At 38.5% G+C, this 26,364-nt stretch overlaps 1 protein-coding gene across 2 annotated transcripts; it reads left to right on the top strand.

Moving 5' to 3' along the window:
• Positions 1-7,871: 7,871 nt before the first annotated feature.
• On the top strand, positions 7,872-25,896 carry FAS1 (chromatin assembly factor-1 (FASCIATA1) (FAS1)). Of its 2 annotated transcripts, XM_089150224.1 has the most exons (13): positions 7,872-8,000; positions 8,114-8,653; positions 8,753-8,852; positions 16,947-17,094; positions 17,178-17,301; positions 19,722-20,086; positions 20,175-20,489; positions 21,103-21,184; positions 21,297-21,437; positions 24,527-24,949; positions 25,033-25,170; positions 25,519-25,561; positions 25,702-25,896. In XM_089150224.1, exons 2-13 carry the CDS (start codon positions 8,189-8,191, stop codon positions 25,893-25,895), a joined length of 2,538 nt encoding a protein of 845 aa, XP_089006350.1. In that variant the 5' UTR covers positions 7,872-8,000; positions 8,114-8,188; the 3' UTR covers position 25,896. The 2 variants fall into 2 exon arrangements, with proteins under 2 accessions (XP_089006350.1, XP_089006349.1); XM_089150223.1 differs by having other exon boundaries at positions 7,872-8,653.
• Positions 25,897-26,364: the final 468 nt, after the last annotated feature.

The raw sequence follows: 26,364 nt of genomic DNA on the forward strand, positions 1-26,364 counted from the left end.
TAAGTCCAATACCGGCTGGGTGGGGTGTGACATCGCTGGAGAAAATTATGATCTAATTGCAGGGCTTTTGGGCATCTTGCTTCTCAGTGCACTGTTAAGAAGGATTGGCCAACAATGGTGGAGAAGGTGCCATTGGAGTTGGAGAAGAAGACTCCTGAGGAGTTTCGTGGTGCCTGATTGTGATGAAAACATGAAAAGGGAGAAGTCCAACTCAGATAGGGCTCTGGTTGGCTCTTTTGGCCTCTGTGGAAAATCCTAATTTGTCTATTTCCTATGATGCTTTGAAACCATCAAATGAAACTGGGTCTCACAACAGAGAGATGGAAACTGATGGGGGGAGTCTACGCTTTCAATTTTTGAAAATTTAGAAAAGAATGAAACATATAAGGAAAACATTCATTGGGGCCTACTTTAGCTACTTACACCTAAGGTGGCCTCCCCTTGTTCATCCTCTACTAGAGATGTGGTGGTTTCAACAAACTCTTCTAATGGGCCCCACTTGAATGCAACCTAGGAAGTGGTGGGTGGTTTGACAATTCTTCTGTCTATTGCACCAAATGCCAATCCGATGGAGGAGATTAATTCAGCCAATAGGGAGGTTGTTAATACACGCAAAGGGGCTAAATTGTGCCAGGACTAGTAGCTTGCCCAAAACAGGCTAGAGTTTGCTATGACCCAAAACCCATAGGCCATGGAGAAAAGGGTGGTGTAGTGGAAGGGAGGGGTAAAAAGCAAGTCAGCACCCTTTTTCAATCAACTCACATAACCCTTCGAACACAAAATTGGTGGATGGTCGGTTGGTGGTGTCTTTTGCTGAAAGGCAGAGGTCATCTATCTTGTGAGGAGGTAATAATTTATCCTAGTTTCTCATGAAAGTTTTGCTTTGGTATATTAGAGGCATGAAAAAGAAGGCTACTGGGAGGGCCTTTAAGTGTGTTGATTTGTAGACATGATCGTGACATTTTGTGTGTGGCAGAGCCGATTATTAATGTTGTTAATGCTCCTGTTTTGTTTTTCGATCATTTGGGATGTAGTTCTAACCTTATTTCAAATGTTTGAGTTGAGGGGATTCCTAATCTATGGCCTTTGTGGATAAGGGATATCCCTCACCCTGTGGTTTTGGCTATATCTGATCAACTTATTTTGGTTGATATTGTATGGAATGCCATGTCTGTTAGTGTGTTCCTATGTGCATGCTAGATGTCTTCGGGCCTCTCGTAGAGCCCTGTGGGATGATATGTATGGTGTTCTGGCCCTTACTATTCCAGCAATTGTTGCTAGGGACTTTAATGCTACTCATTTGGCATCTAAGAGGAAAGGACTGGGCAGGTTCAACCTTGAGGCAGCTGCTGATTTTCAAGAGTGGGTGGATAGATGGTCTCTCTTATATGTTCCCTCACATGGTAGGGTTTTTTCTTGGTCAAATAACTGAAGAGAGGCCATTCAGCTGCCTTGTTGGACAAAAGCTTTTGTACTGAGGGATGGATAGACTTTGTTGGTTAGTGCTACCAGGATGTGTTGCAGTCAGTGGCTTCTGACCACAAGCCAATGTTATTGTGTTTTGATGTGTGTGATAGACCTCACAATGCCCCTTTAAATCTCATAACTTTTGGATGGAGAATTTTGGGTTTTTCCCTTTGGTTCAATCAGTGTGGGACCTCCCACATGATGGGAACACTCTTTTATGCTTTTGTAGATGCCTGAAAATGGTAGAAGGTGCTCTTGAATAGTAGTCTAAATCTACTTTCCCAAATCTAAATTTGGAGGTGGAGGAAGCACAAAAATCTGTGTTTTTATATAGGAAGACCTAGCTTACAGGGAATGTCTAAGAAGTAGATGCTAAGACAAGGTTTCTTAAGGCAATGGATTGGCAGGATAAGTTGTGGAGGCCAAACACTCGTGTTAGGTGGTTGAAAGGAGGGGATGGGAACTCATTTTTCCCCCCTCTCTGTCAATATGCAACATACAAACTCTAAAATCAAAATTTTAAAAAAGGAGGATGGCTCTTGGTGTAATAACCCACATATCTCTAACTCGAATCTGTATTGCAGGTCCGAGTACCCGAAGTTCCATCCAGAAGGAGTTGTGGGCTATCCAAATTGAAGCCCATGATCCAGACCCTGAGCCCATGGATTTGAATACTGCTGATGAAGAACTTGCCTTACTGGGAACCCGAAGAAGATCTAGTCAAAACCCGGATGGACTGGTCAGATGTATTTCCAGCATGAGACAGGTCGAGTTGGAAGAATTCCGTGAACAAGGTAAGAGCCCCCCCATGTGTTGGTTTAAGTTGATTTGGTGTTAGGGATTAACCGGGAGAGAAAAGCACCCAAGTACTGAAAAGTACTAGGGGGCGGTTGCTTAAGGCAGTTGATTAGCTAACCAATCGCCCCAAGCGCTTAGTTGGTTGAACTACAGGATTTAAACCTAGTTTTGCCCTTGGCACCCTGTAAAAAGTCGTCTACAACCTAATTTCTCATTATTATATTCGTGGAGGCTATTGTGGACTGAGTAAATGTTGTGTATACGTGGTTGGTGGTGAAGAACCCTCGATTCGCGAAGAAAAACTTGGATCTTGCTTTGGCTTTCCGATCTTTTAGAGGGTAGTTAAGCACTCTTATATTTACTTGAATTCTACATTGTTAGAAAGTAGTTTCTCCGTTTAAAATTTTGTAGTGGTGAGTTGGAGTGATTAGATCATTTTTCATTGATGATCTTGATTGGATCATGCCAGGAAATGGATTTTCATGTCCGAACCAAGGGTTGATCTTGTCGAAGAGATGATGTGGATTCAAATCATTCTTCTTCTATGATCTAATGTGTGACCTCTCCGGAGTTTTAGGGACGAAATTCGGATTTGGATCAACCCAAAATCAGACCGAGGATGGGTGATCAAAAGTCTGAATTTTGGACTTGGAATTATGTCTGGGAGCGGAGCGGTCGCTTAGAGCGGTCGATTGACCCAACCAACTGCCTTAACCCATCGGCCTACTTCAAGAGGCTATATTGATGTTGTTCTCACTCTATTTGGATCTCAGACCTTGATGAAACTTTGATCTCTGAGGTCTGTTGGAGTGGTTATTTGAAAGATTTAATACGTTTTTCCATAATATTTCCGCTAAGACAGGTAAGGTTGCAATTGCATGTATAACTGGATTTATGATATGATGATTTGACTTCTTTTCTAAGCATGATCATACTTTTACTAGTTGTTGTGGTTGATGTTGTACATGTTTAGATATGAGTATATTCTCATGTATTATGATTCGAGCATTATATCATTTTGTTTATGTGGATGATGTGTTGTGTGAGTGACTATGACTGAGGATTATCCATGTTGGGTACTCTTAACTTAGGATATCAGGGGTTGTGGGATGGGACACTATCCTCTGATGCTCGTAACACCTTCATAGTTGTTGTCCTACATACCTAGGAGGTCTAGAGTGCATAGTTAGGTACCCCCACATTGTCACACCCCACCTGCGGGTATCGGTACCGCCCGACAACCTGTGGGTGCGATCCACCATCACAAGATCCACGGTTTACCCATCAATGCTAATAAATACACATGATAATAAATCAAGAACAAGAATAATTCAATAATTAAATAAAAAGGGAAATACATATGTCCAACTTCCATGTATAGGCCAATGACCATATCAAGAGGTAGCTATCACTGGCCTAGTATTTTTCAATCTCTTGGCACATGGCCTAATATCCCTCGTAGGTAGCTATCATTGGCCTATACCTTATCTTTCCACTTTTCAGTCTTGCTTCATGCCCTCCCATTTAGGTACACTAGGTATAAGGATTTACAATAGTTGTGCTCATTAGCACAATAGCTTTTATTCATTTTTAGTCTATATCTTTTAGCATTTGTAGTTTCAGTTTCAATGATGAACTCTCCTATTTCTAATGCAAAGTATCACTAACATGGATCACTTAACATGGATCCTAGAGAAGCAATTGAACATTGATGAATGATCCTAATTAATATCATGGCATTTTAATGTTCCATCCAATGTCAAAGGAACATATATAAGTGGTAACCATTTCAATCTTATAACATGACCAAATGTAATAGTCCCATTCTAACATGCTCATTAAACATAAAAGAACATTACAAACGAACATCTAACCACCAACATAAGTCGATACATATTACTTACCCAACCTCGTCTTGTATACTCTTTTTTCTATTTCCAAAGTCAAGCGTAAGTCCACTCTCTTTCTTGTTTGCACCCTTCCAAGAATAAGGTTACAATAAGGTCTCTAGTCTTAGTGTCCAACCCCTTTTTCATTCAATTTTAAGACTCAAACGAGCGGTATTTACTTTAGCATTCATTTTGGGGCTCAAAGGAAATCAAAACCTAGGTCAAACGGGGCATTTTGGGATCATCTGGACCCAAGGTAACTAAAATGGCTGATGCAAAGTGGCTTCAAAGAGCAGCTTGCCACTCGTCGTTGTCTTGACAGCCCCAAACTGCATTTTTGTCCTGTTTGCATGGGGTTTTTACCCAAATCCTGGTTCAGATTGCTTGCCTGAGTTCAATCTCTATTTTTCAAGTTTGGAGCAAATAGTATATGATTCCCTCCTCCAACTCTTTTTTATCTCTTCCTCTGACCCTCAACTGTTCTATGTCTTTCTCCTTTGCTAATAGAATGAGCTTTAGGGCTCATCTAAGAGACGAACTCACAGTCCTCTTTAAACCAAAATTTAAATTGCTCCCTTCAAGGAACCATCTTTGAACTGTATGTGTTATTCATTTCCAATTTTCCAGTTTTATCACATTTAATCTCAATATTAACAATTAATTAAGCTTGGGTCAATACAACTAAAGTTGGTTCACAAGCTATGGGTCCACTTACCAATCCCTTTACACAAATTTTTATTCCATTCATTCATATTACCTAGATACATAGCTTTGGCTTATTCAGTCCACTTCTTCTTTATAACCTAATTTAGAACCTAATAATACAACATTTAATATTTTTAAAGTAGTAGAGTTTAAATATGGGGCATTACAGCTATAAGACCATCTAGATTGGGGAAACCCTAGTTAAACCTAGGGAAGAAAAGCCCCAAATATCCAAGCCGAATCTAGACAACACCACCACTGATCGACCGGATCGACCAACAAGAGTAAACAAAGGACTTTTTTTTTTTTTGGTAACCCAACATTTATTCAAAGGCAATAGCTGAAGCACCCTGATTACATAGTTCAAGGAGTCAAGGAGAGGAAGATGGCCATGTAGTCCTGCCTCCAAGGTACAAGGCCTTCCTAGCTAGAGAATGAACAACAAGGTTCATTTCTCTAGAACAATACACAAAAGAACACCGATGAAAGTGGTGTATTACATAGTTGATATCTCTTACAATTGATTGCACCTCAGCCGAACCCCAAAGGACTTTTGGGGGCTAGATAGGGGAAACTTTGACACATACACCAACACTTCTATACCATGTCTAGGGTTTGGAACTTCAACTCAAGGAGGCTATAAAGGAGATCCATATCAAATCTAAGGTTTCAACTCCAACACCAAGGCGAGGGGATGTGTGCTAGAAATCTAGAATTTTTGCCAAATTCACTTCAATGATTCAAACTCCTTTTTTTTTTAAGAACCATTTTTGTTGTGATGATTGCATGCATACATGCAATGTTATGAGAAATGACATGACATTATGGAGTGGGAAAAGTCATGAAGATGGGAGTTGTTTTTGTATGTTGAAGTTCGACATTTTGGTTATATTTTTATATGAGAATTTGGAAATGAATATGGAACGATGATGGGCATGTGATTAGGACATGAGGGGCAGGGGGTGTGAATGTAATTATAGAATTGGGCATGTGTATGGACATCTAGCATACCAACCTATATCTTCTGTACAACATCATTACTAGAGTGCGTAGCCAGGGATAATGTGACATGCTACAACACTATCAACAAGGGTGATGGCGTTGGGTGACACTCCTGGCGTGGATTTTATTTCTGTTGTTGCATCTACTGTTTTGAGGTCTAAGGTGTTAAAAGAAATGGAGTGAGAGATGCTAAAGGAAATAAGGTGTGAACTTGAGAACAATGTTACTTGTGGGTTTCCAAAAGTGATGGCCGAATATATGAGGGGCCATAAATTCTCAAGGGCTTTTCAAAACAATGATTGAATTTGTGAAGGGGTTGCCAGTAACCTTGGTAAGGTTGAATCCAGATCCTCACCCCGTCGGGGTAGCACAGAGTGCTCCCCGACGGATTCCTGACCACACAAAACAGTGGGGCCCATGGATGAAATTTAATTTTTTTTTTGTTTTTTCCAAAAAGTGTTTTTCACCGTGGGCCCCACTGTTTTGTGTGGTCAGGAACCTGTCGGGGAGCACTCTGTGCTACCCTGACGGGGGAGCTAATCCGGACTCGGTAATGTCATCGGGGGCCCTGACCCAAAGTGATGGTTGTATTTGTGAGTGTCCCATGTCCCCCACTATAGTACAATAAATAGAAGACCATTGACATGGCTAAGGATTTCCCATGTCATAGCCCTACCTGACAAAGTTAATAGAGAGGTTGGAATTGTGCGGTTGTTGCAAGGAAGATTTCATGGATAGGACATATGCCTCTAAAAAAAAAGAGGAAAATAAAATAGGACATACGCCTTATTGATTGTGGGTTTCAAAGTGACGGCTGAATCCATAAGGGGCATTATATGAAAATAACAAGACATCATTAACCTAATTGTGATAGATATATTCTAAAGCAATAGTTAACTCCATGAGGAGCATGTAATTCGGTAGGGTTAAAGAGAGAAGGCTAGAGTCAAAGCGACAGTCGAATCCGTGATGGGTTGGTTGCCAATAGCGTATGTATGACACTAAGCAGTGATTCGCATCACTATTATTAGCATTTTATTGGTGGCATACAGGACATAACTCAATCATGCATTTCTTTTGTTTATGTTACCCTCACGAGTTCGGTGGAACTCATTGAACTCATCCCTCATGACTCTTTCTTTTTAGATGTTGATGTTGTAGAGCCCACAGGAAAGTCGGAGGCTAGCACTAGTGAGGTTGATGGTGGAGGGAAGACTTTGGGGGATGGACTGGTTCCACATGCTGCCATTTGCATGTTACATCTATGCATATGGACCATTGTTGTATTATGTTTATGAGCTCCTGTGGAACTTTACATTTATATCTAGACTTGCAATTAAACTTGGGATTATCGTTTAATACTTTTCACTAGAACTTCGTAAGTATTTAATGATGATATGATTTACTTGTCGTGTTTCAATTATGTGTTGTAGATTATACATAATTATGATATTACATCGAGAATTCACAGGGAAGAACCAACCCATTTTAGGGTGGGGTGTTACAATCTCAGGATGGATGGCACCAATCAGGTTTAAAGTGGCATTTAATTGAGATTGGAGGGATCAAATGGAATACTATTTAATTTATCATTTTTGTCAACCTCTAATAGATATTCAACTGTTAACCCACAAAAAGAAAAGAAGATATCCAACTGATTTTACACTAAAAAAAGGAAGGAAAAAAAAAAATCGATATGCAACGGATACGGTATCGGTACGTGTCGACGATACGACACCAGTGTATACGTTCCGCCATTTGCTTTTCCGGGCGCGTTGGGAGAGGAAACGTTCCGCCACTTTTTTAATGTATTAATGGTAATAATAAAAAGTTGCGCCACTTGGAGGCAAAACTATTGCAGTTGGCGGGAAGTCCAAATGTAAACTTCGATTATCTATTAACAACTCTCATTTGTCTTCCCCTCTATCAGCCGTCCGATGAGTCAACAAGAAGTTCGATATTTAACAATGATGGGTGAAATAATGAACAGACACCTCCGTTCATGTTTTGTCGGAAATCGAAAAATATAAAAATCAAAATAAAAAAATTCGAAGGGAACAGCAACAGCCGAAGGTCGCTACCACTAGGGATTTTGACGGATTTTGAGAAAAATCGGACTCTGATTTCTCTTCACGCTGAGTAAAAATCTTGAAATCCAAAGTTGGTACTTGGTTGTTCATTTTATTCGCTCATGTTACTTGTATTTTCTCGGTCAATGGTTTTTTTGGGGTGAATCTATGCTTTTCTTGCAGAGATTTGGAGTCTGAAGATACTTCTGCAAGTTTAAAGCTTGGTATATCGGTAGTCAGCCTGATTCGTCTTTTACAATGGTCGAGATGATGGCCGTTGATCATGGGTCGAGTGATTTGGAAAGGAAAGTTGGGGATACTGATAAGAATGTGAAGAAACATCTGAAGCGAAAGAGGGTTTTAGTCCCCGAGTTTGTGAGCCAAGAGGATAAAGAATCCAAGATTCAGGAGTTACGAGAAGAGCTAAACAGTTTATCTCAGTATTTCAAGGAGATTTCACTTCAAAAAGTGTGTTCTTACGAGAGTAATGGTGGTGGTTGTTCAACTAATTCCATGATTGCTTGTCTTCTTGAAGAAAGTAATCTTCCATTTTCTGTACTGGTGGATGAGATTTATTCCAAGCTTCAAATGAGAGATGGGATTACTTTGGCATTTGTTCGAACTACGGTGCTTTCTGTTGGGCAGAGATTAATGTATGGGATTGCTAATGCTGATGCTGATGTATTGGAAGATAACTCTGAAACATGCCTTTGGTGTTGGGAGGTAATGCTTCCTTACTTTTGTGTTCTTCTTTGTAGATTCTTCTGTTTGGTATTGATACATTTTTATTTTGTATTTATTTGGTTTTTTTTTCGGACCCAGACGAGAGATCTGAAATTATTACCGAAAAGCCAGCGTGGAATTTTAAGTATTAGACGCACTTGTCGGAAGAGAATTCAGGAGAGGATCGCTGCCGTTTCAGGTAATTGAATATATTTATTTAAAGATAATTTGCAGATTTAATTGTTTTTCACTGTTTTTCGGTTAGACAGTTTGTGAGAGTGGTTTTGATTTTTGAGGGATTGAGTTTGCAATGCACGAACCGTTGTTGCTCTCTCCGTGACAGATGTGTATGTAGAGGTGGCTTTCCTTCTTAATTTGTTTGTCTCACTAATGTATAAAGTTTCGATATCAACTTTGGAGGTAATGAAAGTTAAGATAAAGTAAATAGGTTAGAGTAGGTTTCTGGCGGGGTGTTGATCATTCTACTGGACTAGTGGGCACTCAGCTGTTGATCATAATATTCATCTCCAAAAGCTGATGAAAGATGGTATTGTGGAGTATGAAAGCCAAAGATGCTTGTGTGGTTGGCACTTCGTATGCAAAACTAATTTCACAACAGCTGAAGTGGGTTTGCTTTGAAGTTTGAACCACACTTAAGCGGTTAATTAATTAAATTTAGCCCCTTTTAAAGCAGTTCCAAGTATCTTATGTTTCTGGGTATTTGCATGTAAATTCAATTACGCGTGGATGGCTAAAAGAAAGATGATTACTTTCTTTATAAGAGGAAGTTAAAACAACTTGTCCTAATGCTCACGATGATTTATCTGTGCTAACCAACCCAAACCCATTTGTGCATCCAGATGGAGATAAACTGACCAATCTGTGTATCTAGTCTATTTAGATTAAGATTTTATCATTTTAGGAACTTTTATTTTTATTCTGTTTATCTAGAAGTGAGATACATTTTCAAGTTTTAAAGTTGGTTAGGAATTTTATAATGTTGTTTCTTTTTAAAGGTTGTTTCCAGGTTTACCAGCTTTCTATTTGGGTTTTCTTATTTTGATTAGCCTGTGACAGCATGCGTCTCATATTGGATAGAATGGAATAGTGATTTTTTTGTGAGTGCCTACATGCCTAAAAGTGCTTGTGTGATCTTCTTCAAATCACCCCCTCTCTTTTTTCTTTCTTCTTATGTGTTCCTCCCCTGAAAATCTTATTATGTCTACGATATCTTCCACTGACTTGCCACCAATTTGGTGTCAGACTGAAGTGTGCACTCCTTTTCTGTTATTCTCTCATCCCCCTTGCTAACCTATTCCTTTTATCTTTTGCCAAGAGCTAAAGTTGGAAAAAAATAATTGTCGAAGCAAAGGAACCGAACTGAATCCTAACCCTCTTTTATACTCTTCAATCCCTTCGTTAGTATCCCTACAATAAAACATTCATTTTTCCACAGCTCTGACACTCCATTCTGATATCAACCAGTTTCCTTTTAGGGTCATGACCAGCGTCCTCCCAGAGATAGAAGAGTACCATCCCTTCGATGTCTCCCCAACCATCTTTTCTTCTATCGCATAAAATTTATCTCCCATCTCTGCTAATGTCTGAAGCAATCCCAGCCCCATTGTTTTGAGTCCTACCTGCTTCTTACTCCCATATCAATTCCCCCCCGATGTTGAGAGTTTTGCCAACCACAACATAAGAGAGAAACCCCTCCCTGCGGGGGACGAAACAGAAAACCAGAAAACAGAAAAAAAGAAAAAAAGAAAAGAAAAGAAAAGAAAGAAGAAGAGTGGGCAAGTGGGTGTGTAGTACCCGGTTCCACACCATAAACTTCCAAATTCTCATTCTCCTTCGATATTGTCTGGTGAAGTTGGCAACTAAAATCTAAGTGGAAGTCGAGCTCCCACTGTTGGTCATTCTGATCTCCTAGATCTTTTGCCGAGATTTCTGCAATTCTTATATTGATCTGTTGCTCTTTTTCCCCCCCCTCCTTTGTTTGGGTCAACGATCTGTTGCTGTTCTTACCTTGATCTGTTGCTTGGTTGTTGGTAGGAGGCAGTTACTCTTATCTTCTGCCCCTTCTAAGACTATACTTCTATTACATTTTGATCCTCAGTTTTTCTTTTCAATCTTAACCCCAACCCTTTTCAGGTCTCTCTTTCTTTCTAATATTTGTTTTCTGCTTTTTTCCAATAGGATCTATTGCTCCACATTATTGCTTTTAATACATCATTATTGTTCTTCCAAGTATACCCCTCTTCAACAGTTCCATTATGCTTCTGTCATTATCTCTTATTACTTTATCCCCTTCAATTTTATTTTAGTCCAAGTAGATACATTTTCTTTAATTTTTGACTACCCTTAACCTGGTTATAGACTTTTCTTTTCATTAAAGTGTGTTAACCCAATAGACAACTTGTTACGTTTTTTATTGGTGACGAGCAAAGCAACAATCTTGTCTGGTGGTCTTTAGTTGAGATGTCATCGAAGAATGATCAGATCATTATTCACTTTGAGGATTATCAGATTATGTATTTGTTGAGTTCTCTGTTTCTTATAATGTGACGATGCATATGTTTGAAGTGTTTGATTCTTCGTAGCGTATTATTGACTTGGGTCAAGATGATTAGAACAATACACAATCCTACATCCCATTCACACGCTCGAGATACTCAATCTTCTTGGGTTAGTTGATGCTTTTATACTACAGTGGCAATGATGATGCAGACATAACCATAACATCGAATAGTGGCAATAGAAGACGAGAAGATCATTGATCAGGTATTGACAGAATCCTTTGCTACTGAAAGGTATTCTTTGTCATGGGTTTGTCCCTTCCCATGATGTTTCTAAACATTGATGTGGCTCCAAAGCTTCATATTTTGGATTTTCTTTAAGTAGCAGACATGGAGCTGATAGCCCATTCTTGAGCTTTTAATTCTTTCATTCTACAAAACTTGTGAATAAGTTTTTCACAACATTGGAGGAATTGATTCACGTACACTACCTTGGACTGACCCAAAATAATTTGGGTATCTTGATGGAGACGTACAAGGTCTAGCTTGAGTCTTTGGTCTTGTAGGATTTTAGGAATTTATTTAATTCAATTTATTTTAAAAGTGAGATATTTTACTAAGTGATGTAGAGACTGATGGGTTTAGCCAAAGCCAAGAATAATAGTGAGCCAAACTTGCTGTTTCAAACAAGCGGCTTTTTGAGAGATGGAGTGGTCTGATGATTTTGTAGGACTTGATAAAGTGGGAGAAAGGACTAATTAAGTTTGAAAGGGTTTGGGCAACTCTTACCTTTTAGGAGGTAGTTGAGTGAAGTTTGTGAATAGAGAGGTAAGTGGGGTTGAGGTTGTTAGAATGGGCTGAAACTTGGAGAGTATGTAGGTAATGAAATAGGGATATGATCCTTAAAGTTCGGTTGGCTAAATTGGATGATCGAATGGGTTCTTATTTTTAAGGTTTTAGAGGATATTAAAATTCTGGCAAATATTTGTGTCTTGAAGTTGGATGGTTAGAATGGGGTCAAACTAAGGTAGAAGGTTGCTAGATTATTTTTTTTTGGGGAGGGGGATGATGTTCCTAAAGTTCGGGATAGATTTAACGGTTGATGTAGATATAACCTTAACTTTTGGGTTTTTTGGGTGTATATATTTAAGGAAGTATAAAAGGAGGTGAAAGGAAAGATGGACACATTCTAAGCTGCCAGATATCTTGATGGAGAGCATTTAGATGCTTGAGTCAAATGTTAATAGAGTATGGAGGTTTTAGTTCAGCCAAGCAAGGATTTGGCTTGATCTCACCAGGGACCTTGGGTTTTTGGATTTACCTTTACCAAGATCAATATAAATGGCTGTGCACTAGCACAATCACACCCGCATGGTTCAAGAACTCGCTCTCAAGGGATCTCACCCCTTCAGAAAATCAACATCTCGACTGAGTGGGCGAGATCTCAGTTGAGATTTGGTCTTTTTTTTGGGCCAACTTTGATGGCCCATCTTGGTGGGTTTCACGGTCCAGGTTGGTCTCAAACTTTGTAGCCTAATTTAGGCCTTTTGAATACACTGGTGGCCTTGGATTTGTGAGAAAACAACCTAAGTATGAGTTCTAAGTCAACCCTCCCTCAGTGTGAAATTGAAATGTTGCATGATTGGTGAATGCAAGGTTATAAATATGTAGTATAGAACCTTTAAGGCATATGAATGAAAAACAAGTGTATTAAATACATCAAATAACTTAAATTCATCCGAATTCCGTCTATATGAGTATCATAGTCTTGACTCTCGAGAATAGAATAATAAAATTATACAACCATTAGAAGTTCGATATGAGTCATAACCCATAAGTTTATAAGACAAGCATAGGATGATTGATCTCTCTTTGGTGTTATAGATGTGGTAAGAGCAGTTTGCAAGTGAAAATCCAGATAAAATCTGTAAAAAGTCTGGCGAAATTTGAGAGTTCCGGCGAGATATGACGAGATCTGGAGAGATATGGCGAGATAGGCAAGATCTAGAGCGAGTTGTGGGAATCTCGCCCTTTATCTCGTCTCACCTTTCATCTTGTCTCGCCATTTGAAACAAGCGCTATATCTCACAAGATCTCAAACCATGTACACATGGAGACACTCAAGCTTGGAGGGAAAATATCTATTAAACAATTGAATCTATTCTTCCCTCAAGGAGGTCATAAATAGGCTTCTAATCATCCTTACACCTTATAATAGAAAGAAGAATTAAGTTCCTGAAAGAAATAGAATGTAATAACTTATTAAACCTAGGACTCGTAGTAGACTTATGACTTGGACACTTAAACTGAATCAAAACATAATAGACCAATTAAGCTAATCATTAAACTATTTTTTGTACTTACTCTAAATGTTCAACTTCTAGGCCCATAGAAATAGAATAAGCTCATGATTAGTTAACTTATGGGACTAAGGCCCAACATCCTATCTATCAACAATAGGTTTTTTTCGAAGGAAAATAGTCCAATTTGGTGCTGGACCCACATGGTTAAATTCTAGAGTTGATTAGGGATCTTAGGATATTGTTTACCTATTAAAGTTTGTTTCCACATTTAATATGTTCTGTAGTTGGGTTTTCTCCTTCTGAATATCTTGCATTAGGATTGAATTTCATGTTGAGTAGAAAGAATAGTGAATTGTTTGTAAGTGCTTGCATGTCTAAAAGTACCTTTGGGCGGTCTTCTTCTAGGTATACCTCTCTTCCTCTATTAATGAAATTTTATGGAGATTTATTGTCATTTATAACTTGATAATATTAGTCGCAAATTCCAGATCCAAAATTTCTGTAAAGCAGCCCATTTGATGGGTACAAATTTGGTTCTCTTATTATCTGTCTTTTGTTTGATTTTATTATTCTTAGTGTCAACTATTTTTAGGTTGTTGAAAGGTGATGTTTAATTCTAGGATCTGAACCAATGTGAGCTAGATTCCTAAAAAAAGGTGTAGCTAGTGCCATGGTTTGAGATCATGCGAGATCTTGCTTGAGATCTTTTTTTTTTTTGGTAAATTTCATCTGGACCCCCTAAGGTTTGGTCCATGTCATTTTTAGTCCGAAAAAAAATTCCCCTTTGCATATGGCTCCCCTGAGGTTACTAGAAATGATTAATTAAAGGACAAATTATAATTTTGATGACCAAAATACCCTTATACTACAATGGTCAAGATTGTAGCACGTATGCTATTTCGATCTAAGGTTTATGTTAAAAAGATAAATTATAATTGTAATTTTAATCTGTTTATTTGAATCGTCTTGGTAGTAGCAAGCATCACAGGAAGATCTTTGCCAGCATGATGAATCGAAACTGTTTTCTTGTTAGCCAGTCCTAAATTTCCACCGTGAGAATAAAATGTGCGATCAATAGATAGATAACACAGATACCCATTTACAAAATGAAAGCGAACAACAAAACCCTAAAAGTCTAAAAAACCTGAGATAACACAAATACCCATTTACAAAATGAAAACGAACAACAAAACCCTAAAAGTCTCAAAAACCTGAGTGCTTAAAAGAGTGAACGTTGTAGAGATTGTTGCCCTCCTTACTGAACCGTACACTAGCAGTTCCATTCCCAAACTCCTTGACGAGAAAAGAGTTGTTCTTCTTCACGATCTCCCAAATCAAAGGCCCAGGAACAATAGCCATTTTAGCTGCACGAAATCACCGGATATTTAGAGACAAAACTACATTAATCAAGAACCAGAATGTGAAATCCAATTGGTGACTAAAGGGATAGGAAGAAAACATAATTTGTAGAATCAGCAGTGATCGACAGAAAATTGGACCGAAGACAATTTACGAACCAGAGAAGCAGCAAAGGTAGCCTTTAACGTCTTTTGCGGCAGTTGGGATCTTGGGAAGCGAAGAGGAAACAAAATAGTGGACACCACCTTAGGGGTATTTTGGTAATCAAAATTATGATTTTTCCTTAATTAATCATTTCTAGTAACCTCAGGGGAGCCATATGCAAAGGGGAATTTTTTTCGGACTAAAAGTGACATGGACCAAATCTTAGGGGGTCCAGATGAAAATTACCCCTTTTTTTTTTTTTTGAGAAGACGAGATGAAATCTCTCTCAAGGTTCCCACAATTCGCTCAAGATCTTGCAAGATCTCGAATTCTTGCCACAATATCATGATTAGACAGATATATGGTCCAACCACCCCCTTGTTAACACTTCAGCTCGAGCAAGAGAGGTCATTTCTCAACCTCTCTCGCCAGATCTTACCATATCTTGCTGGAACTCTCAATTTTTTGCAGGATTTCTTGCTAGTTTCAGCCGGATTTTCACTTGCAGCTATTATTAGCACATCTACAACACTAAAGAAAGATCAATCAAGCGACACCATGGCTGGAGGCTGCTGTGATACACCTCTATGCCGTGCTGTCTCTAATCCTATGAGGGAATATATGATAGACCACCCCATGGAGTTGGAGGGCTGGCATTTAGCCGCCAATATATGATGTGGTCGTGGTTATGGTGTTGCTAGAGCTAGTGGTGGAGCTGATGTTGGATTTGGGGCTTGATTGAATTTTTATCTCATTCCATGCTTGTCTTATGAACTTATGAGAACTCCTAATGGTTGAATAACTTTATTATTTTATTCTCGCAAAGTTGAGTTTTTGATACTCATATGGTCATATGGATGGAATTCTAATGATATTCAAGTTATTTGATGCATTTGATATACCTGCTTGTCATTTATGTCTTAAAGGTTTTATATTTCATATTGTATAACCCTGCTGTCCCTAATCCTGCAGCAATTCAGTTTCAAACTTAGGGTCAACTTAGAACTCATGCTTAGGATTTTTTTTCTCACAAATCTAAGGCCATTAGTGGGTTCAAAAGGCCTAAATTAGGCCAACTACCAAGTTTGATGGACCTTAAAACCCGTCGAGATGGGCCCTCAAGTTGGCTCATAAAAATTCCCATATCTCGACCGAGATCTCGGGTTTTTAGCCTGGTGAGAGTGAGTTCGCCAACCATGGCTAGTGCACAATGCTCCTTCCATTGTGGGGTCTGGGAACGGTCATGATTTGTGCAGCCAATATCCCTGCTCTGAAGGTTTTTTCAACTGAAACCTGTGACCTAGTAAGGAGTGACCTTACTGTTTATCCTCTTATTAATTCCTTCCAGTATAAATTATGGTTCAATCACCAAGAATATGATGTAAACTGTTTAATCAATTTTGGAATGAATGTTGAACTTTCAATTGTCTTACATAGGAGAGTTCATATCTTAAAAAAGATTAATTATTATTTTAACTCTTTGAGGCCTGGGAAATCTAAACCATGTTTTCTGTTCCTCTGACAGTGTGATATGTACTGTTTTAGTTTGCATGCATACGTGAATTTTCTTTTCTTGACATCTTTTGAAAGAAAGACTTTCATTTTTCTGGTTGTAGGGGAAGTGGGGGAACCATATGCTTTTGTGTGGCTTTAGTAATTTTTGTTTCGGTATGCCCTGAAAGTCTCACCTGTTAAGACTTAATCTGTTAAGACTACTGAAAGAAATATGGAGTTTTCAAATGGGATTTAAATCTATATTTTGGATTGTGGATGGTGAGCATCATAAATTAGAACGATTAGTGGGTCCCAGTTGATTGGATCTGATTACTTGATTTATCACATGGATTACACAGGGAAATGGAGTCCCCTGTCATGATTTTTTTTTTTTTTTGACATTTTATATTCTTTATCTTCTATTGTTAAACAGAAGTATGGATGATAGATACTAATGTATGAGGCATTTTTCAGCTATGATCTCAGCATTACAAGGCTCAGAAAGCTTCCAGAACTTCGGATCTGATTTGATGAAAGCATCAGAAAAGCTTCTTAAGGCATCAAACGAAGCAGAAATTCGCTTACTAGTGGAAAACATGGTGCAGAAGAATGGTGCTGACATGTACGTACATATACTGGCTCCGAAGGGATGTAGAGCTTTGATTGAACATTCATGTTGATATTTTCTTTTGCTGGCTATTGTAGGGTTGAAAAAGAAGTGAAACTAAAAGAGAAAGAGCTACTCAAGAATCTGGAGAGAAATAAGCGAGAAGTTGAAAGGGAGAAGAAAAGAATGGAACGTGAAATTCAGAAGGAGAAGTTGCAAAGTGTAAGTGTTGACATTTTGCGATCCTTTACAGTCATTTGATTGTGGCTGCATCTTTTTTATGGTTGGGCAGTACTTGAATCATTCATCATACCTTTGCACAGCTAGATTCATAAAATCACCGTTGTTAGCTGTTCATATAATTTAGGGTCTGATAAGTACCTTTGGCTCATAGGTGACCTAGATGACCGGGACTTACATATACCAAGGGGATTGCTTGAGATGTAGAATTTTATATGTGATTTTGAGTAGGTGATTATTATTATTGTTGAAATGCAAAATCATTTGTATGTGCCAATTTTTTTAAACACATTCTTAAACTTAAAATTTAATGTTTTTTTTTTTGGCAGAGGTGGTTGTAGTGGCCATGTATGACAACAGTCTGGCTTCTTTGGCTACTGCTGCTTACTTCTATCGTTGTTTCTTCCATCCTTTCCATTTTCTTTCTGCCAACCCCAAATTTTCCTCCCTCCTCTGTCCTCTAACTTCTGTATATTTATGGGATCTGCGTGCTTAGAAAAGTTCAAAATTTTGTTTTGGTTTTGAGCTGGCCAAGACAACTGTAATACCATAACTTTGGTAATATCTCACTAACATTTTATACCTTTGCTACCACATTTCAGTGGGTTTTAGGCCCAATTAAGGTCCAAGACTTCACAGAAACCTGTTGTAGGCCATATAATAAACTCATAAAACTCTAAGCATTTTAAACTAGTAATGAAGTAAATCATTAACCATGGTATGAAAGATGCATGTTACATAACTATATAACATTTGAAGTCTCAAACTTACAATGACATACTTAATCAATATATTCAACACTGATATACTATAGATCTCCAATGATTTTTATGGATTTTATTTATTTATTTCCATAGGTTACATATTACCCCTACTATTGCAAGAACATATTTTTTTTTAGCACGGAAAAGTGACACATAGTGAACAAAAATTTGGACTCCATCAAAATTTCATACCAAAATGGGACCATTGGAACATTATATTTGTAAACATTTAATTTTGCACTTTGACCAAAATGTCATCATAATTATAATTGTGAATTTTTTTATTCAAAATTTTAATTTGAGGTAGCATTTCATTTTGGCCCAGTGTAGTCTTTGAAAATATTTAAAATTTTGACAAGACTTCATTAAGCTTTGAACCATGGTTCTTAGGTGGTCCAAGTATGGTAGAAGATCTCGCTCTCAAGCAAGATGTCACCACCTTGAAAAACCTAGATCTCGACCATCTCGGTTGAGATATGCAATTTTTTGGCGTCAACTTGGTGGGCCATCTTGGTGGGTTTTAGGATCCCAATTGGGCTGAAACTTGGTATTTAGCCTATTTTAAGGCCTTTTGAACATATTGATGGCTTTGGATTCCTAGAAAACAACCCTAAGTGTGATTTCTAAGTTTACTCATAGTGTGAAACCAAAATGTTGTAGGATTAGGGAATGCAATGTTATACAACATGTAATATAGAACCTTTGAGGCATATAAATTAAAAACAAGTATATCAAATGCATCATAACCTAAATGTCATCAAAATTCCATCCATATGAGTATCACAATCTCAATTTTCAAGAATAGAATAATAAAATTATACAACCATTAGAAGTTAAGACAGGCAGATAATGATTGATCTTCCTTTGATGTTGTAGACATGCTAAGAGTAGTTGCTAGTGAAAATTCAGCCGAAATTCGCAAAATAATGGGTGAAAATTGAGAGTTCCAGTGAGATATGACAAGATCCCAGGCAAGATATGAAGAGATATAGCGTGATATGACGAGATCTCGAGCAAGATATCCCAACTCTTTGCACTCAATCTCCATCTCGTCTCGCTTCTTTGAAAAAGTGAGAGATCTCGTGAGATCTCCCACCATGGGTCCAATAGCTATTCACCTACATAGAAAACTTCCTTGACGTTTAGTTGATGTCTTGGTAACTATGCCTACACGTGAGTTTTGGTGAATGGACATTTCATAGCTTACAACTACATGTCTTTGCTGTGGAGTTATCGTTTGTGAGATGGACCAATGTTTTCCCTAATTATGGCTTGAGAAGGTGTCTGAGGCTGTTACTTTTAAATCTTGTCTTTTCGTGCTTATACATTATACATTTCTGTTAGCAGTATGATATGCACGTGGCATGTTTATTTAGGAGTTACCTATATTAGTAAGGCTATGCTCCATGCCTCAATGATTACAATTTGCTCTGTTAGTTGCAAATAAATCCGCCTTCACATGTAACATATAGGTTCGTGTTTATGACACCATGGATAAGTTCATGGGTTTCCCTCATGTCCCAAATATCTAGGTTATCTATTTCCTATGTACCAATTTATTCTCTTAGATGTGACTCAAGTTTGTTCGCTTATGGCTGAGATAGCCTTTCCCTGATAATTACTCTTCCTTACATGCAGGAAAAGGAATTAAAGAGGTTGCAGGATGAGGCAGATAAAGAAGAAAGACGCCACGAAAGAGAAGAAGCTGAAATGAAGAAACAGTTAAAGAGGCAGATGGAGGAAGCGGAGAAAGATCTACGACGCCGAGAAAAGGAAGAAGCGGAATTAAAAAAGCGACTTGCCATGCAGAAGCAAGCTTCACTGATGGAACGTTTTCTTAAAACCAAGAAGAATAATTCTCCTAGCCAGGATGAAAAATCTTCAACAAAGGCAACTTCTCATGATTGTTCATTGGAAAAGGATGAAATGCTCAATGCTGTTACATTGTCTATGGATGATGCCCTATCTTTGAAAGATGGGATAAGCACAGCTGAACTGTTCAAGTAATTTTGAACTTATTTGGTTTGTTTTCTTCTTAATTGTTGTGGTGCATATGCTATTTGTTTCCTAAACTCTAGTCATGCATTGCAGGTCACACCAGAGTTCTTGGTGTCAGTTGCGTCACTCTCGTCATTCCAACAGATCTCAGCATTGGGGCATCCGGTGTAAGCCTAAGAGTGCATTGATCAAAGAACTTAAGTTAACTTCCAATAAAGGAGCGGAGTGTGGTGATGATCTAGACAAGCTTGTACATGGATGGGAAGACACAATCTCTGATAATAGATCTGGTCATGATAATGCAGTTTGTTCTCTGACTGGCATCAGGAAATGTAATAGAGCTTTGAAACTGTTGCAGTTTCACGAGAACTGTAGGCCGGCATTTTATGGTATATGGCCTAAGGAAAGGTATTTATATTACTTGTTAACCCTCCTATGCACAAATCTTGTGTACCTCACTCCCACTTACAAAACTAACTCCATACACAGATAGCTTGAGGCTCATAAAACCCCTACATGGCCCAAAATAAAGTCTTCCTAGGCCAAATTGTGCAGTCTACCTCATCTCGTCTATTTTCTAACTTGTATCAAGTACAGAGAGTAGTGGTTGTTGAGGAATATAGAGCACCAGCTCGCTTTATGTTGAGGGTAGAAAATTATATTAGAAGAGCTATAGACCACCATTTGATGGATCTCAGTTTAGGAGACGGTGTATTGTTAAAGTAGTGTGATTGGCTAGCCAGTTAATTGATAGGATAGCCTTCAATTTTTTTGCTATAGAATATCTTGTTTGAACATGTCTTGTCAGTACCAGTCTGTTGCAAGCAAACTGCCTTTAGTGTCTGTTGCACTGTAGCACCTCTTGGATCTGATACTGATTTATTGTGCTTAGTAGTCATGTTGTTGTGTACCAGTTTCATTCAAGCAAACCATCTGTAGTGTCTAGTTTACTGTAGCATGGATCCACCCTTGCCTCTCTCATCCCCTCTTGAATCTGATCCTGGTTTCTTGTGCTTTTTAGTAATGTTGTTGGACCTCGTCACCCCTTTAAAGAGGACCCGGATCTGGACTATGGCATTGAGAGTGATGAAGAGTGGGAAGAGGTAATGATGACATACAATTTTTTGTGTGGTTTTCTATGATGTGTTTATGTTTTCTCATTGGCTCAACTTCCAGCGTCTTAGATATTGAGTGCATAATGTTCTCTTTGTGCAGGAGGAACCTGGGGAAAGCCTTTCTGATTGTGATAAAGATGATGAAGAGGAAAGGGTAGAGGAAGGAAGTCTAAAAGCTGATGATGAAGATGGAAGTGAAGATGGATTCTTCGTACCTGATGGGTATCTCTCAGAAAATGAGGTACTTGTAGCAATAAATGCCATACATATTTTCTGTACATAATATGCTTTATAATTTGCACCAAAACATCAGTTGCTCCAGAAACAAAACTCAGCTGCTAATTGGATTTTCCAAATTTTTATTCTTAGGGTTTGCCTTTTGGTTTGATTATATTAGTGGGACACTTCGTAAACAACTGGGCTGTATGTTTATGTTCATATGTGATGATTTGGTTCCAAGATTACTGTGTAGTACTAACTGGGTTTGGTTGGTGTTCATGCACTTACTGGAAACTCCAATTCTTGTGGGGTCTGCATCTGATCGTTTTAAATAGGTACAGAATTCTGTGAAGAAGGGGGGGGGGTTGGCGGGTTGGAATTTTCTGCCATATAATATGAAGTTGTTGTTAACAATAGTGCATCTTGTGAATTTATTATATATTTGGAGAATGCTTTCAATCTTCAGACTTACTGCTCCTAGGAGACAAGAACTAGTATCTAGTCAAAGATCTTGGTGCTGTGTAGGGTTTAATAATCTGGTTATTCAGTATGGGCTCACCAAAGCAAACAGAATCCACTTACTAGAAAACAATGATTATATTGTAATTATTTCCAGAATTCAATACAAAGGAGGGATAGTAACAAGGATGGCGGAGGGTTGCTTAGGAGAAATGGGAAACAGGGAAGAGTCAGTTTTTTTTTTGGGGGTGGGGGGAGGAAGATTCGCAATCACAAAATAATAACCACACATAAATTTTCAAATCTTTTCAATTCCAATTTCTACTATGATTATGATGATAAGCCTAACTTCAATTGGAACTATTGCAAAGAGGAAATTAACCATAATAAATCAATTCTAAGAATATCAAAACTGCCTAAGAAGGTCATATGTAATCTCTACCCCTACCAAAGAAAGAGTGTACCCATTGCACAAGGCTCCTGTCACTGTGGGGCCTGGGAAGGACATAATATACCACCCATACCCTTTTGTTGACAGAGAGACTGCTTTGGACTTGAACTCATGACCTGTTAGTTACAATGGAGCAACTTTTACTGTTGCACCTAGGCCCATCCTTGCCTTTGCCAATTAAAATAGACTAAAATGAAAATATTGAATCCTAAATGAACTAGAAATGCTTGCAAGACTGGAATATGGCTTAGGTTCAGTCCCTTGTTTCAGTCTCAAATGTGCATCATGTTGGTCTTACCACTCTTAGGCAACTGGATCAGCTCTTCTTCACTGAGAAAAAATCTACTCTATTGAGCCTGGATGAGGTCCAAGAATACTGTTGGTGAGTCGAGTTGTTGTAGGAGGAATGTTCCAGTTGTCTTCTAAACTTTGATAGATGGAAGGTCTTTTGCTAGGAGGAATTTCATCTCATGTTCACCATGGTCAAAGATACACATATTCTCATAAACACTTTGCTTGGCTTTCTCGTCTTACATCCATGGGTGAAGAACATCACATTGCAGTTGATCAATCAATTCACCAATGGAATATATGAACATACAACTTTCATTGACCTTGAAGTTTGTGTTAGCTTGTATAGATTCAGATGAGGTTCATTGTACATTAACAACAATCTTCGGCAGCGACGTTGGTGCAACTGCTTGGGTCAGTCACCATATCACATAATTTGTCATTGCATTGCACCCTAGTCTAAAAGATACTGTAAGACTCTTATTTTATATTAGACGCCTTCTATATTGCAAAAAAGGGGCAAATAACATAGTATACTGACAAGTGTTATACTGACACTTGCCATCACTATCGTCATTGTTAACCTCACTAAGCTTGTACTCATTCGCTACCAGGTTGACTTTCCATGTTTTCGGTTGCTCATATGGTTCAACTGGTATGAACTTGCCTTTGTTTTCTTCATTACCTAATTTTCTTCCGCATCCATGTCGAGGTGGAGAATGAGGTCTGTTTGAACTATGTCGAGGTGGGGAATAAGGATGAACTGGTCATGTAGGTGTTGTTGAAGAATCACTAGCCTGTGGTCTGCTGACCATATCTGACTTCTACTGAGAAGACTGCTGCTTTTGGCTGAAGTTATTACCTCTTGAATTTGTAGTAGTAAAATTTTTTTTAGCTGTAAACTTTCCAAAACTCAAATGAGAGTGGGAGTTTAAATAATTAATTTGGTCAAATACACCTCATCTAACAAATCCTATCTCTATTGCACAAAGATGAGATGTTTATGTTGCTTGTAATCAACTGGTTGGAAGTTTTGGTCACGCATGTCAGCCAGGTAGTAACTTGTCCTAGACCTCGAATATGTTATGTTGCTAGAGTTCAATCCACCAAACTCTTGTTGTACTTCTCAGCTTACCTTCTGCAAATATCAATTCCTGGCCTCTGGCAAGTTGTACCATCTCAAGAAAATTTCCAGACTAGAACCCAATTAGGATATTGCTCCAGGTTGTAGTCCCTATAAAAGGCAGACTTCAGACCTCCTGTTCTTATTTCTAGTCCTTCTGTTGTCCAGCCCATATGGTGGTGGTGATGAGTAATGTTTTACAGGTTCTGGTCCCCATAAAAATCAACAACTTCCAACTTGTGTCTTTATCCAATTCTTCTTCATGTTGTGCAGTCCCATAGGTGGTGACAAGGTGGAGTTGGAAGAATTTAGAGATTGTACGACTATTTCTTTCCTAAGAAAACTCCATTGGTCAATGGAATCTTTATGGGTTCCACCATCATTGTCTGAATGGAATTGACAGCAGTAGTGAGTGTCTGTCATAATTAAAATGAAGTATACAGCAGATGGCAGAATTGTCATATTGGAATTCAAATAGGAATAGAAAAGAGTGTTTTAATAGTACATATGGGGAAGGGCAAACTTTGAAACAAGTGAAAAAGCATTGTAATAAGTTGAAACACATGAGAGAGATATGACAATCAATTTTTCAAAGTTCCATAGTATTGAATTTAACAACATTGCATCTATTCAAGGCATACACTTCATCAGGCATACACTTCATCATATGATCTTTTAATATTGGATAAGTGTCTAGATGCCCCATTACCGTGAATTAGTAGTTGTCTAATCATAGATCACAATGATTCACTTGTCACCTAATGAATTATCTGGCTTTGACATGTAGGGAGTGGAAGTTGACAGAATGGAACTTGATATTGATGTAGCCAGAAGTTCACCAAGTAATAAGCAAGATCCTGAAAGTGCGGAAGTTCAAACATCTCTTCGATTGCAGAAGTACCTCAGCAATTTGACTGAGAATGCTCTCCGGAAGAACCGGCCATTGATTATATCAAATCTAATGCATGAGAAGTCAACTTTGTTGTTGACTGAAGCTATGGATGGTTCTAAACTCGAGGTTATGTGTTTACAAGCCCTTAGAATACATGCTTTATCAGACACCCCAACAACGGAAGTATCAAGGGACAAACTGGAAGTATCGAAGGACAAACTGGATTTAGATGATGGTGTTTCCCAGGCTCCAGGCGAGGATGGTACTGCAACAAAAAGAGCTGTGACAGTTATTACAGACACTGACTTGCGGAAATTTGTAAGCTTTTGGTGTTTTTCATCTCGTGAACTGAGATAACCCACTTGGGAACTGAGAGTAATACCATTTTGCTGGGATTCCAGGTTTCTGCTATTCAGTCATCATCAGGTCGGATGAGAGACGTGTTACATTCCTTGAAGCAGATGTTCCCGTCTACCTCAAAGTCTCAACTAAGAAGCCAAGTGCAGGAGATATCGGAGTTTCTGGAAAATCGTTGGCAGGTAAGACTGCATTCGGTGCTTCATTCTTTCACTTCTTGGTTTAAATGGTATGCTAAAGTGTGATGCTAGTGTGCTTGTACCATAGATGCCATAATAGATTGATTGGTATTTTTAGAAGGAAAATCTAGCTTACTACAATACAAGGACACATGGGGTTTGGCCACAGCATATATTCATTCACACATTCTGAGTCCACTTAGTTTCTAAACACAGGCACTGTAGACCTGTTCCAAACCAAGTTTTCAACAAGATCGGTCCTGGTCAATCCTGAGTCAGCTCAGTTGATGATATGCATTATCCTATTACACTGTCCATATGGATTTGCTGAAAGATAATCTTGAAATGCAGGTTAAGAAAGAGGTTTTGGACAAGCTTGGATTACCGGATTCAGGTATCTTTTTCTTTATTGGATCACCATCTAGGTTAGATTAGCATAAAGACGACAAACTAGGTTCTGTAGCCCATTTTTATCTACCTTCATGTGTAGAATTACATCCATATGCATTTATATTTGTGCTCTTGCCTTCACAGAGAAGAGCAGTAGGAGGCGACAAGGAATAGCTAGATTTTTCACGAAAAGATGTTCGCCTCCAGATGTTGGTACTATAGGTGAGACCTCTCCTCAACCACCACCACGCTGTAAACCTGAGATTGTTCAAGGTAATGCACCAGAGAGCACAGAAGAGCTTTTACAGGGCTCGACAGATCATGCTGTAAACAATTGAATGAATGCATATATGCTTAGGTTGAGGCCTGGAGTTATGTACAGTTAATGTATCCAGCGTTGTTGTTACCATATTTTGTATGGCTGGCTGCAGCTGATTATACACTGCAGAGTTTTGGTTCAGAATGTTCCTGAAATGAAGTAGGATGTTACTGTTGGGAAGGATGTGTTTAACATGTATTTCTTCTCTCTTTTCTACCTAGTGACATGTTTCCCCATTTCTGGAGGGTTTTTTTTGGGTGGGAACTGGAAGCTTTATATATATATATATATTTATATATATTATTTTAGGGGGGGGGACTATTACATGTTAATTATACTATCAAGGAGAGTTTGAACCTTTGATCTTTTCACAAGGAGATGTTAGTCATTGCCAACTGAACATTCCTTTGATGGTATTCTTGGTTTTACAACCACAAAGAGAGACGGTGGGGGGGGGGCCCAATGAGGCACCACGGTACGGGGGGGGG

The sequence above is a fragment of the Hakea prostrata genome, chromosome 3 (assembly GCF_041222555.1).
Source record: "Hakea prostrata isolate BN-2017 chromosome 3, UWA_Hpros_2, whole genome shotgun sequence".
Taxonomy (NCBI): Eukaryota; Viridiplantae; Streptophyta; class Magnoliopsida; order Proteales; family Proteaceae; genus Hakea; species Hakea prostrata.

Excerpts from the sequence above, each read along its gene's own strand:
- FAS1 (XM_089150223.1), top strand. The coding sequence starts at position 8,189 with ATGGTCGAGATGATGGCCGTTGATCATGGGTCGAGTGATTTGGAAAGG. Across the intron at positions 8,654-8,752 it reads CATGCCTTTGGTGTTGGGAG|ACGAGAGATCTGAAATTATT; the intron begins GTAATGCTTCCT and ends TTTCGGACCCAG. Across the intron at positions 20,087-20,174 it reads AGCACAGCTGAACTGTTCAA|GTCACACCAGAGTTCTTGGT; the intron begins GTAATTTTGAAC and ends CATGCATTGCAG.